The sequence below is a fragment of the Mesoplodon bidens genome (genome assembly GCF_964165515.1).
Source record: "Mesoplodon bidens genome assembly, chromosome: 4".
Classification (NCBI taxonomy): domain Eukaryota; kingdom Metazoa; phylum Chordata; class Mammalia; order Artiodactyla; family Ziphiidae; genus Mesoplodon; species Mesoplodon bidens.
In genome coordinates, this window is record NC_138160.1 from 61,771,008 (window position 1) to 61,783,989 (window position 12,982).

Sequence of the window (12,982 nt, forward strand, 5' to 3'; positions counted from 1 at the left end):
TATGTAAGAAGTTATCATCCAAAGAAGACTTACATAATACCTCATCTATTCAATTTAAACTGCAGTAATCTTTTTTGCTGGTGCTGTAGTAGCTCAGCAGTAGAAAATCAGCATATACTCTCTGGTCTAATACATGAAAGAAATTAGGTAGATGTACAGTAACAGCCCTTGGCCAAGTTATGACTATAGACATACCACCTAGCCTAATATATTAATATTAGTATAGGACTGGTGAAAAAATAGACAAGCTATAAATGGTTATAGTGGACTAAGATTATTTTGAGCCTGTTTGGAAGATTGTTTTTGTTTTAATTGAAGTAAACCTGGTAGATTGAAGATGTTAATGCAGTTCGCTCACTGAAGCTTACTTCTTAAATATGCAGGCATGGACCATAAGGTTCTGAAGTCAGCATTCCTCAGGTGTTTAAAGCGGACGAAGGATTTAAAATCTATCACTCGTTTACCGTAGAAATATGACTCATAACCACCCTTTCCTTCAGTGCCTCTTACATGAAGCGCTAAACCTTTTTCTGACCTTACAGGTGAATAAAAGTTTCAAGCCCAGTCTTACAATTACAATAACTAACATTTATTGCATTTTAGGTGTACTTTGCAACTAAGTGTTAATATGTATAAATGTCATTAAATCCTCAACCCAAAGAAGCATACCGCTCCCTTTTGTAGCTGAGGAACCAAGGTTCAAAGAGATTTGTAACTTTCCTGAGGTTACCTAGCTAATGAAACCACTAAACGGATGGGATGTTTTTGTTATATAATTTGGATTGTTGAAGGCTATCAGCCAAAGACTCTCAGAAACCAACACAAAATTATATTTATTTAAATATGATGTGCCAAGAAAAAATGCATACCCACGGAGCTATAAGGAAGAGAAAATAGGAGCTTAGTGGAGATTTGAGCTTGTCCTGAGTGATTCTAATAAGGATTTAGGGAAGCAAGGATCGTTGCAGTGTTGTCAGGAAGCGCGATCGGTTTGGTGTCTTGGTAATTTTTATCTAGGAGGTGAGAATATTGAATAGGGACCAGATTGTCATCAGTCAAGAAATAATCCGCCCGTCTTAGTTGGAAGAGGGTAATGCTTAGTTACTTTGTGGTGTTGAGGTCCTCTGCCCTGACATGATTGAGGATTATCTCCACTTTGTCCCTCCACGGTTGCAGAGTGTCCGTGTCTGAGGTCGCAGAGTGGCCGTGTCTGAGAAGTGTTTGTATTCTGCAAAAGTTGATGCGTAGTTACCCTCAGACACTACCACCTGGCTGTTAACTGTCCGGGTGCTTTCTCTCTCTTTATTCTTTTCCATCCTTCCTCTCTTTCCATACACTTCCCCCTCCCTCGAGTTATTTCATAGTAATTAACTAATCTCTTCCCTGTGAAGAATAATCCCCTGGTCATTATGTCCTGCCCTCTTCCCTGGGGAGTGTTATCACAGGAAAGCTTTTAAGATCCACAGAGACCTAGTGTTGAATCCCAGCTCAGCCCCTTAACAGCTGTTTGACTTTAGGCAAGTCACTTCATCTTTTTGGCCTAGATTTCCTCATCTCTAAAAAAATGAGAATGATAACTACCTTGCAGGGTGTTTTGAAAATCAGAGATAATTTATGTAAAGTGCTTGACACACACAGTCCAATCTTAATAAATAGTGGCCACTGTCAAAAGCACGTAAATATTTGTCAAATGTTAATTAGCTTATACTTCATAATTCCTTACAGCAACAAAAATACTTTCTGTTAAATCAACTATTAGATTGTAAAAGGTCACGAAAGATGACCCTTTTTCCCTTCACAAAAGAGAAGAGCTAGACTTTCTGAATGAGATGATCTACCACTGGGTGTTAGTTATGATGAAACTTGCTGTCGTTACTTCTTATTTTATTTGAAATGAAAATAAAATACATAACATTACGGTACACATTTAACTAATGAAATATATAAGATCATTTTAAAGCTCACAGTGGTTCATTGCCTGATTAAACTTCATGAGATGGCAACAAGAATACTTTATTTATGCAGAAAATAATGGCTGGCTGATCAGGACTGTTAGGAATGGAAAACATAGCCTATTTTTATTATATGAGTAGAAAAAGGTCTTGTAAAATATTTCCAGTGAAAGTTGATTTCTTGTACAAGGCCAAGATTAGAATTAGATTATAGAAGGAATAAATACTAAAATTAGCTCTGAATCGTGGGGTGCTTTTTGTTTTCATCTTTGCATTTTTCTACATTTTTCAGGCTTTTTACACAAATCGTACTACATTCATGATCAGAAAAAATGGTTTGGCAGAGCCAGAAACCACCAAAAAAAGGCATTTAGTCTTCTAAAAATCCTTTTTTTCCTGAAGTTACAGTCCTCTCAGCTATGGTTGCCACAGTCTTGACATGGTGTGTGTGTGTGTGCGCACGTGTGCACATGCTCATGTATGTGCACATGTGTCTCATTAAACATCCTAAGGCACGCTAGACAGAAAATGGTCTTTGAGATTCTAGTTCAGAATTACCTCAAATGTGTGCATTCTGGGAACTGGGACGGTCCATCCCAAATGGTTGGAGTGTTGCTGAGATAGTGTCATCTCCTTTATTGGATCTCTGGTTGTTTTATGTGAGTGTTCATAACACGATTCTAGGAGAAAGACAATTGAAAGCATCCTGCTAATGAAAAAAGTTATTACTTTTTTGACTCACTGTTTGTGCGTTCCCTTCTTTCCACTCCCCCTCCCCCAACCATCACCCATCCTCACATTAGAAGTCGGGCCTTCATTTTCGACACACGGATAACACCGTCCAGTGGTTAAGAGCAATGGAGTCTATTGGTCTACCCAAGGTAAGCCTGAACTGGGAAGACAAAAGGGGTAATGCAAACACCTCACTGTGGAAAGGAATTTAGCAGACTGGGGTACGTTAATGCAGCAAATGTCCTATTGCCTCAGAAATGAGAAATGTGAGAACTAACAGAAATATGGAAAGGCCTATAAAAAGTAACATATGGCAAGAACTCAGATTGAGAGCAGCCAGGTGAACGTGTGTATAAATTAAACAAGGTATAAAGCAGAAACGGACACACCATTGTAAAGCAATTATACTCTAATAAAGATGTTAAAAAAGAGAAAAAACCCACTTAATATAAAAATAAATTAATTAATTAATTAAAAAAATAAATTAAACAAGGTCAGAGCAGGCTTTGGCTGGTAGATAGTTGATTTAGAAGAGCCACCTTGGGGCTTCCCTGGTGGCGCAGTGGTTGAGAGTCCTCCTGCCGATGCAGGGGACACGGATTCGTGCCCCGGTCCGGGAGGATCCCACATGCCGCGGAGCGGCTGGGCCCGTGAGCCATGGCCGCTGAGCCTGCGCGTCCGGAGCCTGTGCTCTGCAACGGGAGAGGCCACAACAGCGAGAGGCCTGCGTACCGCAAAAAAAAAAAAAAAAAAAGAAGAGCCACCTCCCTTTTTTTGTTGCTTTTTATACTTAAGATTCCAAGTCTCATTGTATCCGTATATATTGTATCACTATAAATCATCATTATAAATTTATTTTGATAAAGTATTATTATAAATCATAGTATCACTTTAAATTTTACTGGCTAGGGGGTTAGAGCTCTTACTCTTGAAATAGATCTCCCAAATAAAACTCATTCAGCAAATATTCAGAACTTGTTAAATTCAAAGAGCAGGCACCCTTACACCTGTGAGATATATAGACAAGTGGAGGAAATGAAGAAATAATTACATGTGATAGAAATTGTAGAGCTATTTCTTAAACTTCTTATTTTGAAATAATTTTAGAATCACAGGAAGTTGCAAAAATAGTACATCTTTGTGTAAACTTCATTCAGCTTCCCCTAATGGTGACATCTCATAACTGTAGTACAGAATTAAATTGACATTGGTGTATTAATGTTAACTAGACTCCAGATTTTATTCAGTGTTCACCATTTTTATATGCATTCATTTGTGTGTGTGTGTGTGTGTGTGTAGTTCTGTGCATGACTAGATTTGTGTGATCACCACCACAATCAAGATGCAGATACTGCAGAGAGATTGGCCATTCATTATATATAGCATCCCTTCCCCAGCCCTGTCTCCTGGCAGCCACTAATCTATTCTTCATCTCTATAGTTTTGTCATTTTGAGAATGTTATAGAAATGGAACCATACAGTAGGTAACCTTTTGAGATTGACTTTTTTCACTAAGCATAATTCACTTGGGATCCATCAGGTTTCTATATGTACCAATAGTTCCCTTTTTTGAATTGCTTAATATGTACAGCTACTTTAAAGAAATGATTTAAGAGTGGTCCAGCAAGGGTATCAGCCACTGACTTATTTAGACCTATGTTGTTGTTCGTATTAGTAATCCAGGTTTGCAATTAAAAACACACCCCACAACGAAAACAAAGGACTCCTTCATGTAAATTATGAATGCCTTTTTAAAATACATTTGTGCTAATACCTGTTTTAACTCAGTTCCTTTTTTCTTGCAATAGTCAATGTTGATCTATTTTATTTTGCCTTTTTTAATCAAACTACTTTCCCTTCTAAAATGTTGAAAACATTGAATAGTGTTCCTTTCTGGGCAATAGTTATAATAGAGAGTTCATGTTTATTTCTAAACTGCAATTTAGTAAGTACTAACAGGGTGTTGAGTGGTAAACAGATTAATAAAGACAGACATTCAAATGCAGTTTTTCTGTATGAGGCAGCATATGTTAGATTAGGATAGTTTCATTATGATTTAAACCTTCTCAAATTGTGTGTATGTTGGACCACATTTTTTTGATTTTAAGCCAAACAAGTGATCCATGTAACAGATTCTATTTTAACCCTGATGTTTATTATGAAGTCAGTGATACATTACATTGCAGGAAATGAGAGGCTAACAGTATACTGAATTGACTTTGATATATTAATTAATTCATTTATCAATATGAACTGCCTACCGTGTGCTCAGTGTCATGTTACACATTGGAGTTACAATGTTGAAGAAAACATTTCGGTAAACTATAAATTGATCCCATCTTCTATAAATTGAAGAAGAAGACATATTCATAATGATTTTCCAGGAGAAATATCAATGTAAAAGGTTCTTGTTTAAAGAAGAGAGGGAGAGTTATAGTGGTCCTCTGCTTACATAGTAGAATTTTAAACCTAGTCATATTCTTCTGAATTGGGAATCCTCTTCTCATTGATACTGTAACAGCAAATGTATTAAAGGAAAGTTGGAAAGACCTTTGAAATTTCATAAGCTACAGGTATTTCTGTAAGCACTCAGTGACTGTACATTTGTAGCTCAAGAAGCTTTGCTTTTCTCTTTTCTTAGCTTTTTTCAATGTCCAGTAGAAAATTGTGCTTGAGTATCAAGTAGTACCATATGGTACATGTTTTAATTTTAGTTTTTATGTTAAATTTTATAAAATATTTACTGAAAGCAAGTAATGCCAACAAGCTTATCTTAATCTCAGAAGCTTCAATCCTAATTACTCATTTTTGGTGCCCCATTCTGAAAGCTGTTTCTTATTAGGCTTTTAGTTTCAAGCTCAAGAAGAGAATAAAGGTGTATTAAAAGTTTTAGTGTTCAGACTTTTCAGTCTACTAACTCCATACATAGATGGTTATCCAAAAGAAGCAATCAGGTGCTCAGAAAATGCAGGGATATTTATTGTAGTGACTTATAATAGGGACAAAATTGAGGGTAAAAAACTGTTCAACCCTGGAGAACTGGTTATAATTATGGTTCAAAAATATCAAAGAATCATATGCATCTATTTAGAAATAATGTTCTTACAGAGTAATGAAAGGAATGGAAAACAGTCATGTTCTATTAAGTGTTAAATAGGTTTATAATACATGCAGTTTGGTTTTTAAACACTCACATACATAAACATAAAAAATCAGAGACATACAGAAAAAAGACTAGAAGAAAATATACCAAAATGCTAATAGTGACGATCTGGAGGTGGGATTATAGGTATTTTTCTTTCATACTTTATCTACCTTCCAGATTTTATTCAGCGAAAATGGATACTTTTTTTTTTCTGCTTAAAGTAATACATGCATATGTGTGCATTGTATGTGTGTACACGCATGTTTACAGAACTGTGTAGCCAAGTTCTTAACAACATAATAAAATGCTTTCAAGAGGACACCCTTCTCTGGGCAGTCACAAGAGTGACTCTGATACAGAAAGCAAAGCCTACACGGGCTCATGCCTTGTGCAATGAAACTGCTACCCAGCCCTGTGGACAAAGCCTTCTTGGAGTGGCTGACTGTGAATCCCCCACTCTCCTGAGCCACTAGAAGGCGCTGTCAGGCAGGGGACCAGATGCAGTGATTGGTCTGCATGAAGAACAAGATGAGGCACAACTGGAGTTTCCTCTTCATTTAAATAAATATAGAACAGCAAGGACAATCAGAGTAGGGTCATTTGGGAGAGTTAAAGTAATTGTGAAAAGCAATACATAATAAACACATTTTTCCCTTTTGTTTTCCAGATATTTTACCCAGAAACAACAGATGTCTATGACCGGAAAAACATACCAAGAATGATATATTGCATTCATGCACTGAGGTGGGAAAAAAAATACATTTGAAGTCTAGGAAGTAAATTTAAATAAAACCACAATTTCAGTTTTGAAAGAGAGGTCTTTTTTTTTTCAAGTTTTTTTAATAATCTGAACTTCTTTTTAAATTGAGTTGTTATAAATTTGCTGGTATAAAATTAAGGTAATTGTCACATAAAAACAATACTTGAACTTGAAAAATATTTTTCTGTTTTTTTAATCCATTTCAAAATAGAAAACCAGAAAATGAATGAAAGACCTGTGAGTATAGTAAGGAGAAAATTTTAATTGAAATTTCTAGGAATCTGATAATAATGTGCTACCATATTCTTCAGTTATGATCTACTTTACAAATATAGCCAAAATGCATCAAATGAACAGCTTTAATAGTCATACATTTGGTTTTCATACTCTTAAAATCATTAGCTTGGCTCAATTCTTAGCATAGATTAATGAAAATCACTATAAAAAAGTCTTTTGAACTTTCGTTCACTAGAACTTGTACCGTAAGGGTAAAGAAGAAACTTAGAAGTTGCTTTAAATTAGTCAAATCGCGATACATTCATTTTTTTAAAGCAATTGTTTGATATCTTAATTTTTTTAAATATTGAAATTCTACCAGTCACAGATTGTTTCTTCTTTATTGGCCTGGGAGCAATGTGATTTTTAGATGGTAACAAAAATGATCCTAAAAATCCAGTTTGTGGCTGTTGTCTTGTGTGTACACAGGTAATGGCTGGAAGGCTTCATGTCTAATTAAATTTTAAATTTCTTTTAGAACATCTGCCTTGTGTTTATATCACTAGAAGTCATTTTCCTGGCACTGTCTTCAGCCTAGAGGTTTATATTAACTTCTTCCTGGCTTTCTTCCTCTCCAAAGGAGAAGATTTTTATAATAATTCATTACAATGCTGGCTTACTAAAGAATTTCGATTATGTTAAATAATTTGACTCTCCCACCCCATCAGTCCTTACGAGATTTCTTTGGAAGACGACAGTTGCTTGAAATTCAGACCAAATGTAGGTGCCTATTCTGTGATTTCCTTTTACTCTAGTAATTTAGGACAACTGGGGAAAAAACGCTTCTATGCCTGCCCCCTCATATGTGGCTAGTATATCATTATTCCAGCAGGTTTTCTAAAAGCTTTTTGTGCACAAGTGCTCATTTTGAGGAATATTATCAAATGTGTTGCCCAACATGCTTGGTCAATGCTTTTCAGTGCCTAGAATCATCACTTGACACTTTGTGACCTGCTAAGCCAGCCATTAGTTAATCATTATGGTATCCATGCATCAGGGTGCTAATCTCCAAATCCGTAGCCTGCTCATGGGTGTCTTCTGTAAGCTAAAATTGATTTCCTGCAGTGGACACCTGGGGTGTTAATGTAAGCAGTTTATAAAGAAATGGTGCGCTAAGTTCCTTTCTGGTGATGTCACTGTTGTAAAGAAGTTACAGAGAACAGCACTGAGGCTTACAAATGTATGCCTGCCATAGTTTTAACAATGGCTTGAACAGCTTGGTAAACAAAGAAAAGGCAACTTCCTGCTTTCTCTGACAGTTTTTCTCAGGTATTTCGTTACTCATCCTGGAAGTCTCTGTTACTGGAGCAGATTCCTGCTGAATGTTATTCACCAGATCCGAACTTAAGTAGGAATTTTAAAAGTAGGATCTTGAAAAGCAATAGTCTCTTAATGAACGGCATTCTCTGGGAGACTCTCCTTCACTTTTCTCTGTTCTAAACTTACTGTATGGCTGCTCCTTGATAGGGAACGGAGAAGTCTCAGGTGTATCTAACGTTTTTTCTATCAAAACGTTTACCTATTCAGTCAGTTACTCAGACGAGGCTGATATTCTGCTCTGTTGGGCCAGACACATTTGGAAGCTGGGTAGCAGAGCCATTTCATAAGTACAGTGGGTTTGGCCTCACTGCATGATTAGAAGTGGTGCTGAAAATGAACAAAGACATCCTCAGCCGTTATATCCTGGCTGCAGATACAGCAGTGTTGGTGGTGTAGAGAGCTGGCATTACCTGCCAGGGAATTAAGCAGGTCAGAAGTTCTGATTATAGATCAGGAGCCAGGCAGGAAGATCCTCTGCCTTCCTCCTGCCCCAACCTATGGGCCTGACTTGATCTACAGAGTTCACGCCTGGCCCTGCCAGCTGGTCTTCTGTTCCCTGTCGTCTTCTTTTTTTTTTTTTTTTTTTAACACCTTTATTGGAGTATAATTGCTCTACAGTGGTGTGTTAGTGTTCCCTGTCTTCTTGATTTGGCCTTAACAACCTCATTAAGATGCCCTGGGTTCTTGCCCTTGCTTCTTGCTTGTGTCTACTTTTCCCTTTTCCTGCCTGCCTCACCTTTTCACTTGATTTCTAACCCCCGTGCCCAGGCCTGCCATTCATCACTCTCTCTGTCAGTTCAGCTGGGTGTTCTCAAGCCCAGACTCCAGCCAGTGTTAGCACAGCGGCCCCGCTGGGAATCCTGAAGCTCTGCCTAATGTAGAGACTCACCTCAGAAATGAGTGGCCTCATGCTCTTTTCAAAGAAATGTTTATCATCTTTTCCTTATTTAAGGTAAAAAATATGTTCATTGTAGAAAACATTGGAAAATTTGAAACTGAGTCCCCCTAAAACCGAGTTCTTCTGGCAAGTTTGTGATTAACCTCTCTGTCTAAAACTTTATTTCCTTTCTTATTCTGCACGTGTTCCCCCTCAAGATTGAGGAGTCTCAAAGAAAAGGGTGGATTAAAGCTGAGCAGGACCCTCTGGGGCCTTCCTGGGTACAGAACCCCCTCCATGTCCCCTGTCTCTTGTGGACAGAAAAAAAAGACTTTAGTTTCCTAGGCCTTCCCCCAGTTCCAAAGAGCAGGCTCAAGTAGTAAATGATTAGGACAGGGGACTCCTAGTTCCTCCTGAAGGGATATAGATAACAATCTGATGCATATCTCTGAGTTCTGCAGAAACTAAGACCCTCACCCAGGTAGAGGATGGTGACTACATGCTGAGCACGAGCAGGTAGACCTCAGACTGGTTGGAACCAGAAGGCTGAGATTCCCAGAGCATCACCCTGTTACCTCACCACCAACCAATCTGAGCAGATCCTGCATTCTAGGACCCTCTCCCCAAACATTGTCTTTAAAACCCTTGCCTGAAAGCCATCAGAGAGTTCGGGTCTTTTGAGCACAAGCTGCCCATTCTCCTTGCTTGGCCCTGCAATAAACCTTTCTCTGCTCCAGACACTGACATTTCAGTACCAAGTGACAACGACTGTTTGTAACTATTTTGGTGTTCTGGACTTAAAAAAATATATATGGCATGTTTTTCTTTTGTGGCTTTATTTGGAATATTTAAAGCATTCACAATAAAAGGAGCCACCTCATGGAGTGAGAGCCTTGCTAACGAGTTACTGCTAATTTTTTTCTGTCTGGAAGCCATGGAAAAGAACACTTTTTGCCTGTTATTTATTGCTCAATGTATTAAGCAACTGTTAAATGTTTAAACATTATATAATTGAATTCCTTTAAATTATTAAATTTAGTAGATTGCTTTCTTTAAAAAAATTTTTTTGATGTGGATCATTTTTTTAAAGTCTTTATTGAATTTGTTACAATATTGCTTCTGTGTTATGTTTTTTGGTTTTTTGGTCACGAGCCATATGGGATCTTAGCTCCCTGACCAGGGATTGAAACTACACCCCCTGCGTTGGAAGGCAAAGTCTTAACCACTGGACTGCCAGGAAAGTCCCAGTAGACTGCTTTTTTGAACACCTCAAATACCTTAAAACACAAGTAAAATGCCCAGATACATTATTACAAACTTACTACACTTAAACCTATCCTAAAAGATCCATACTACAGGTTTCACTCGTATTTTTGTTATTTATCCACTAATTTTTTTTAAACAGGAAGCTTGCTAACCTCTCATTTTATTGTTATTTTTATTTATTTATTTTTGGCTGCTCAGGTCTTAGTTGCGGCATGCAGGATCTTTCGTTGCAGTGCACGGGCTTCTCTCTAGTTGTGGCGTGCGGGCTTAGTAGTTGCAGCATGTGGACTAAGTTGCCCTGCAGCATGCGGGATCTCAGTTCCCCAACCGGGGATTGAACCCACATCCCCTGCATTCTAAGGCAGATTCTTAACCACTGGACCACCAGGGAAGTCCCTCCACTAATTTTGACTCATCCTAGGGCTATAATATTTTGATACCTACCCAGAGTTCACATGGTTACCAGAAACAGAATACCTCTTCAGACCTACCCAGGTTACAGATCTGGTTTCTAACCAATCAATTGCCAGTCAGAACATGGTGCCAGTTTGGGTTCTTCTCCTAAGGTGAGTACAGCCTTGGTCACCAGGCATCAGACTCAACTTGATTTGTGAAATCAGCCAGACCTTGTCATTTTTCTGTATATGGCTTTCAGGTAGGTTTTTGTTTTTGTTTTTGTTTTTGTTTTGCGGTACGCGGGCCTCTCACTGTTGTGGCCTCTCCCATTGCGGAGCATAGGCTCCGGACGCGCAGGCTCAGCGGCCATGGCTCACGGGCCCAGCCACTCCACAGCATGTGGGATCTTCCCGGACCGGGGCACGAACCCGTGTCCCCTGCATCGGCAGGCGGACTCTCAACCATTGCGCCACCAGGGAAGCCCTCGGGTAGGTTTTTATTTACCATCCAGTCTCCACCCCCTGTCATCCAGAAATGATTTTCTTCCATGTCTTACTTGGCCAGTGTTACATAACCCATTGTCCTGTCATCATGATGTATTGGCCTGGTGTGTTAACATTATTAAAAATTGATGCATGCCTTTTGAATATTTTCTTGAAATTAGTTGGGTATTCTAGAGGTTCCTCCCCCAGGAGATGAGGGATGGACTCTGCTTGATGCTCTCTGGGACCATTTGGCTGATAGCATTTGGGATCCTGTTTCTAGATCCTCTCTCTGCTTGGCTATTGAGTGTGACCATCAGTGCTGAACCCTCTTTTCATCTGGCTATTTTTGTCACCACCTGTGCTCCTCAGTCTGTTCTTATCTTGGGACACTTCCGTGGTTTTCCCGACTGTTTGGCTTACTCAGAGTTCCTGGTCTTTATTCTTTCTTGTAGTATAAATAGTACAAAAACAAGCACATATTTATACACTATAGACAGACATAGAAAAAACAAAGCACCTGTATTTTAATGACACTTCCCAACTTATTAAAATCCATACAAATACTATGTGTGTCTTATTTTATCTCTGTATTGCAACTTCCTTTTTGTATACTTCACACCATTCTCCTTTGAACACAGTTTTGAACTCCAAGCCTTTCTCAGATCTAACCAAGATTAGTGTCTTCTCTTTTTGATGAACCAGATTGCTTCCGTTTTGTCCTAGGACCTCTTTCTGGCCAGCTCCTTGGTCCTTGTAGCTCTGTCCCTTACATTTCTTTGAAATATCCTTGCTTTGTGGTCACAAGAGGATGTTCCAATCCTGCCCTGATTATTCCTGCCTTAAGCTATAGAATCAGCTACCCTTCAAGGATTCCTTTTAAGGTCATGTGTTTCTAACAATTTTCCTAGCTTAACGGATGAGGGTTCTGGATTCTGCTTTCTTACTGAATAAAGTTTGACGGTTAAGATTCTGCTACACTGACAGCAACAAGGTAAAGGCATGCCTGCCTCCCCTCTGGGTAAGGATGACTGTTTCTGCTGCAGATTATGTGGCTGCTGTCCAGTGGTCATGTTTTCAAATGCAGCGAAGATACCCAAATAGCACACCTTCGAGGCTTGACTTTGTGAAAATGGCTGTGGCAGCCCCACTTCTGGTTGGCCAGCTGTTCCAAGTACCCTGACTGTTTTGTGAAGAAGGCCTCCTCTACCAGGTCTCCCACAAGGTCAGGTGGCTGCTTTGCTAACCAGGTTGCCTTTGAACCAGTTCCTCAGGTACAAAGTTAACACGTATGTTTTCTTGTCTTATACTCCCTTCCCTTGGGACCCTTTTCCTGTTAAGAAACCAGTTGATGCATTATACCAGATTGCTTGCATCTCAGACAGAGAACATATTTGCCTTTATGAATAGCTTCGTAGAGATAGTTCCTTAACCCCAAGGACAGACTGTAATCCTGTTTTCTCAGGAGGGAGATCTAGAGGTGGCAGGATTTGGGATTAAGGTGAGGGAGGGCAGCTGTACCTGCCATATCTTTCAAAATTCTCTCCACTGTTTGTACCATCTTCTCTCTCCCTCTTCCTACCCCAATTTAGTATTATGGCTCTACCTTTCCATCCTACTAAATTCTAAACTCTTTGAGGCTGTACACCATGTCTTGTCACCTAACACAGCACATGCACCATTGATTCCAACTTGAAGTCTCTGGAGTTTGTGTTTTTAACCTTTCACTTGGTTTAACTGGACTTATTTTTCTATGATAAGACTGCCTCAAGGTTC

The 12,982-nt window shown here is 38.9% G+C and overlaps 1 protein-coding gene across 1 annotated transcript in view; it reads left to right on the plus strand.

Moving 5' to 3' along the window:
- IQGAP2 (IQ motif containing GTPase activating protein 2) overlaps positions 1 to 12,982 on the plus strand; it is a 293,435-nt gene that overhangs the window by 154,077 nt on the left and 126,376 nt on the right. Inside the window, exons 4-5 of the mRNA XM_081233018.1 lie at positions 2,756 to 2,833; positions 6,497 to 6,573. Of these exons, the coding sequence (XP_081089144.1) occupies positions 2,756 to 2,833; positions 6,497 to 6,573 (155 nt within the window). The remainder of the gene's footprint in view (positions 1 to 2,755; positions 2,834 to 6,496; positions 6,574 to 12,982) is intronic.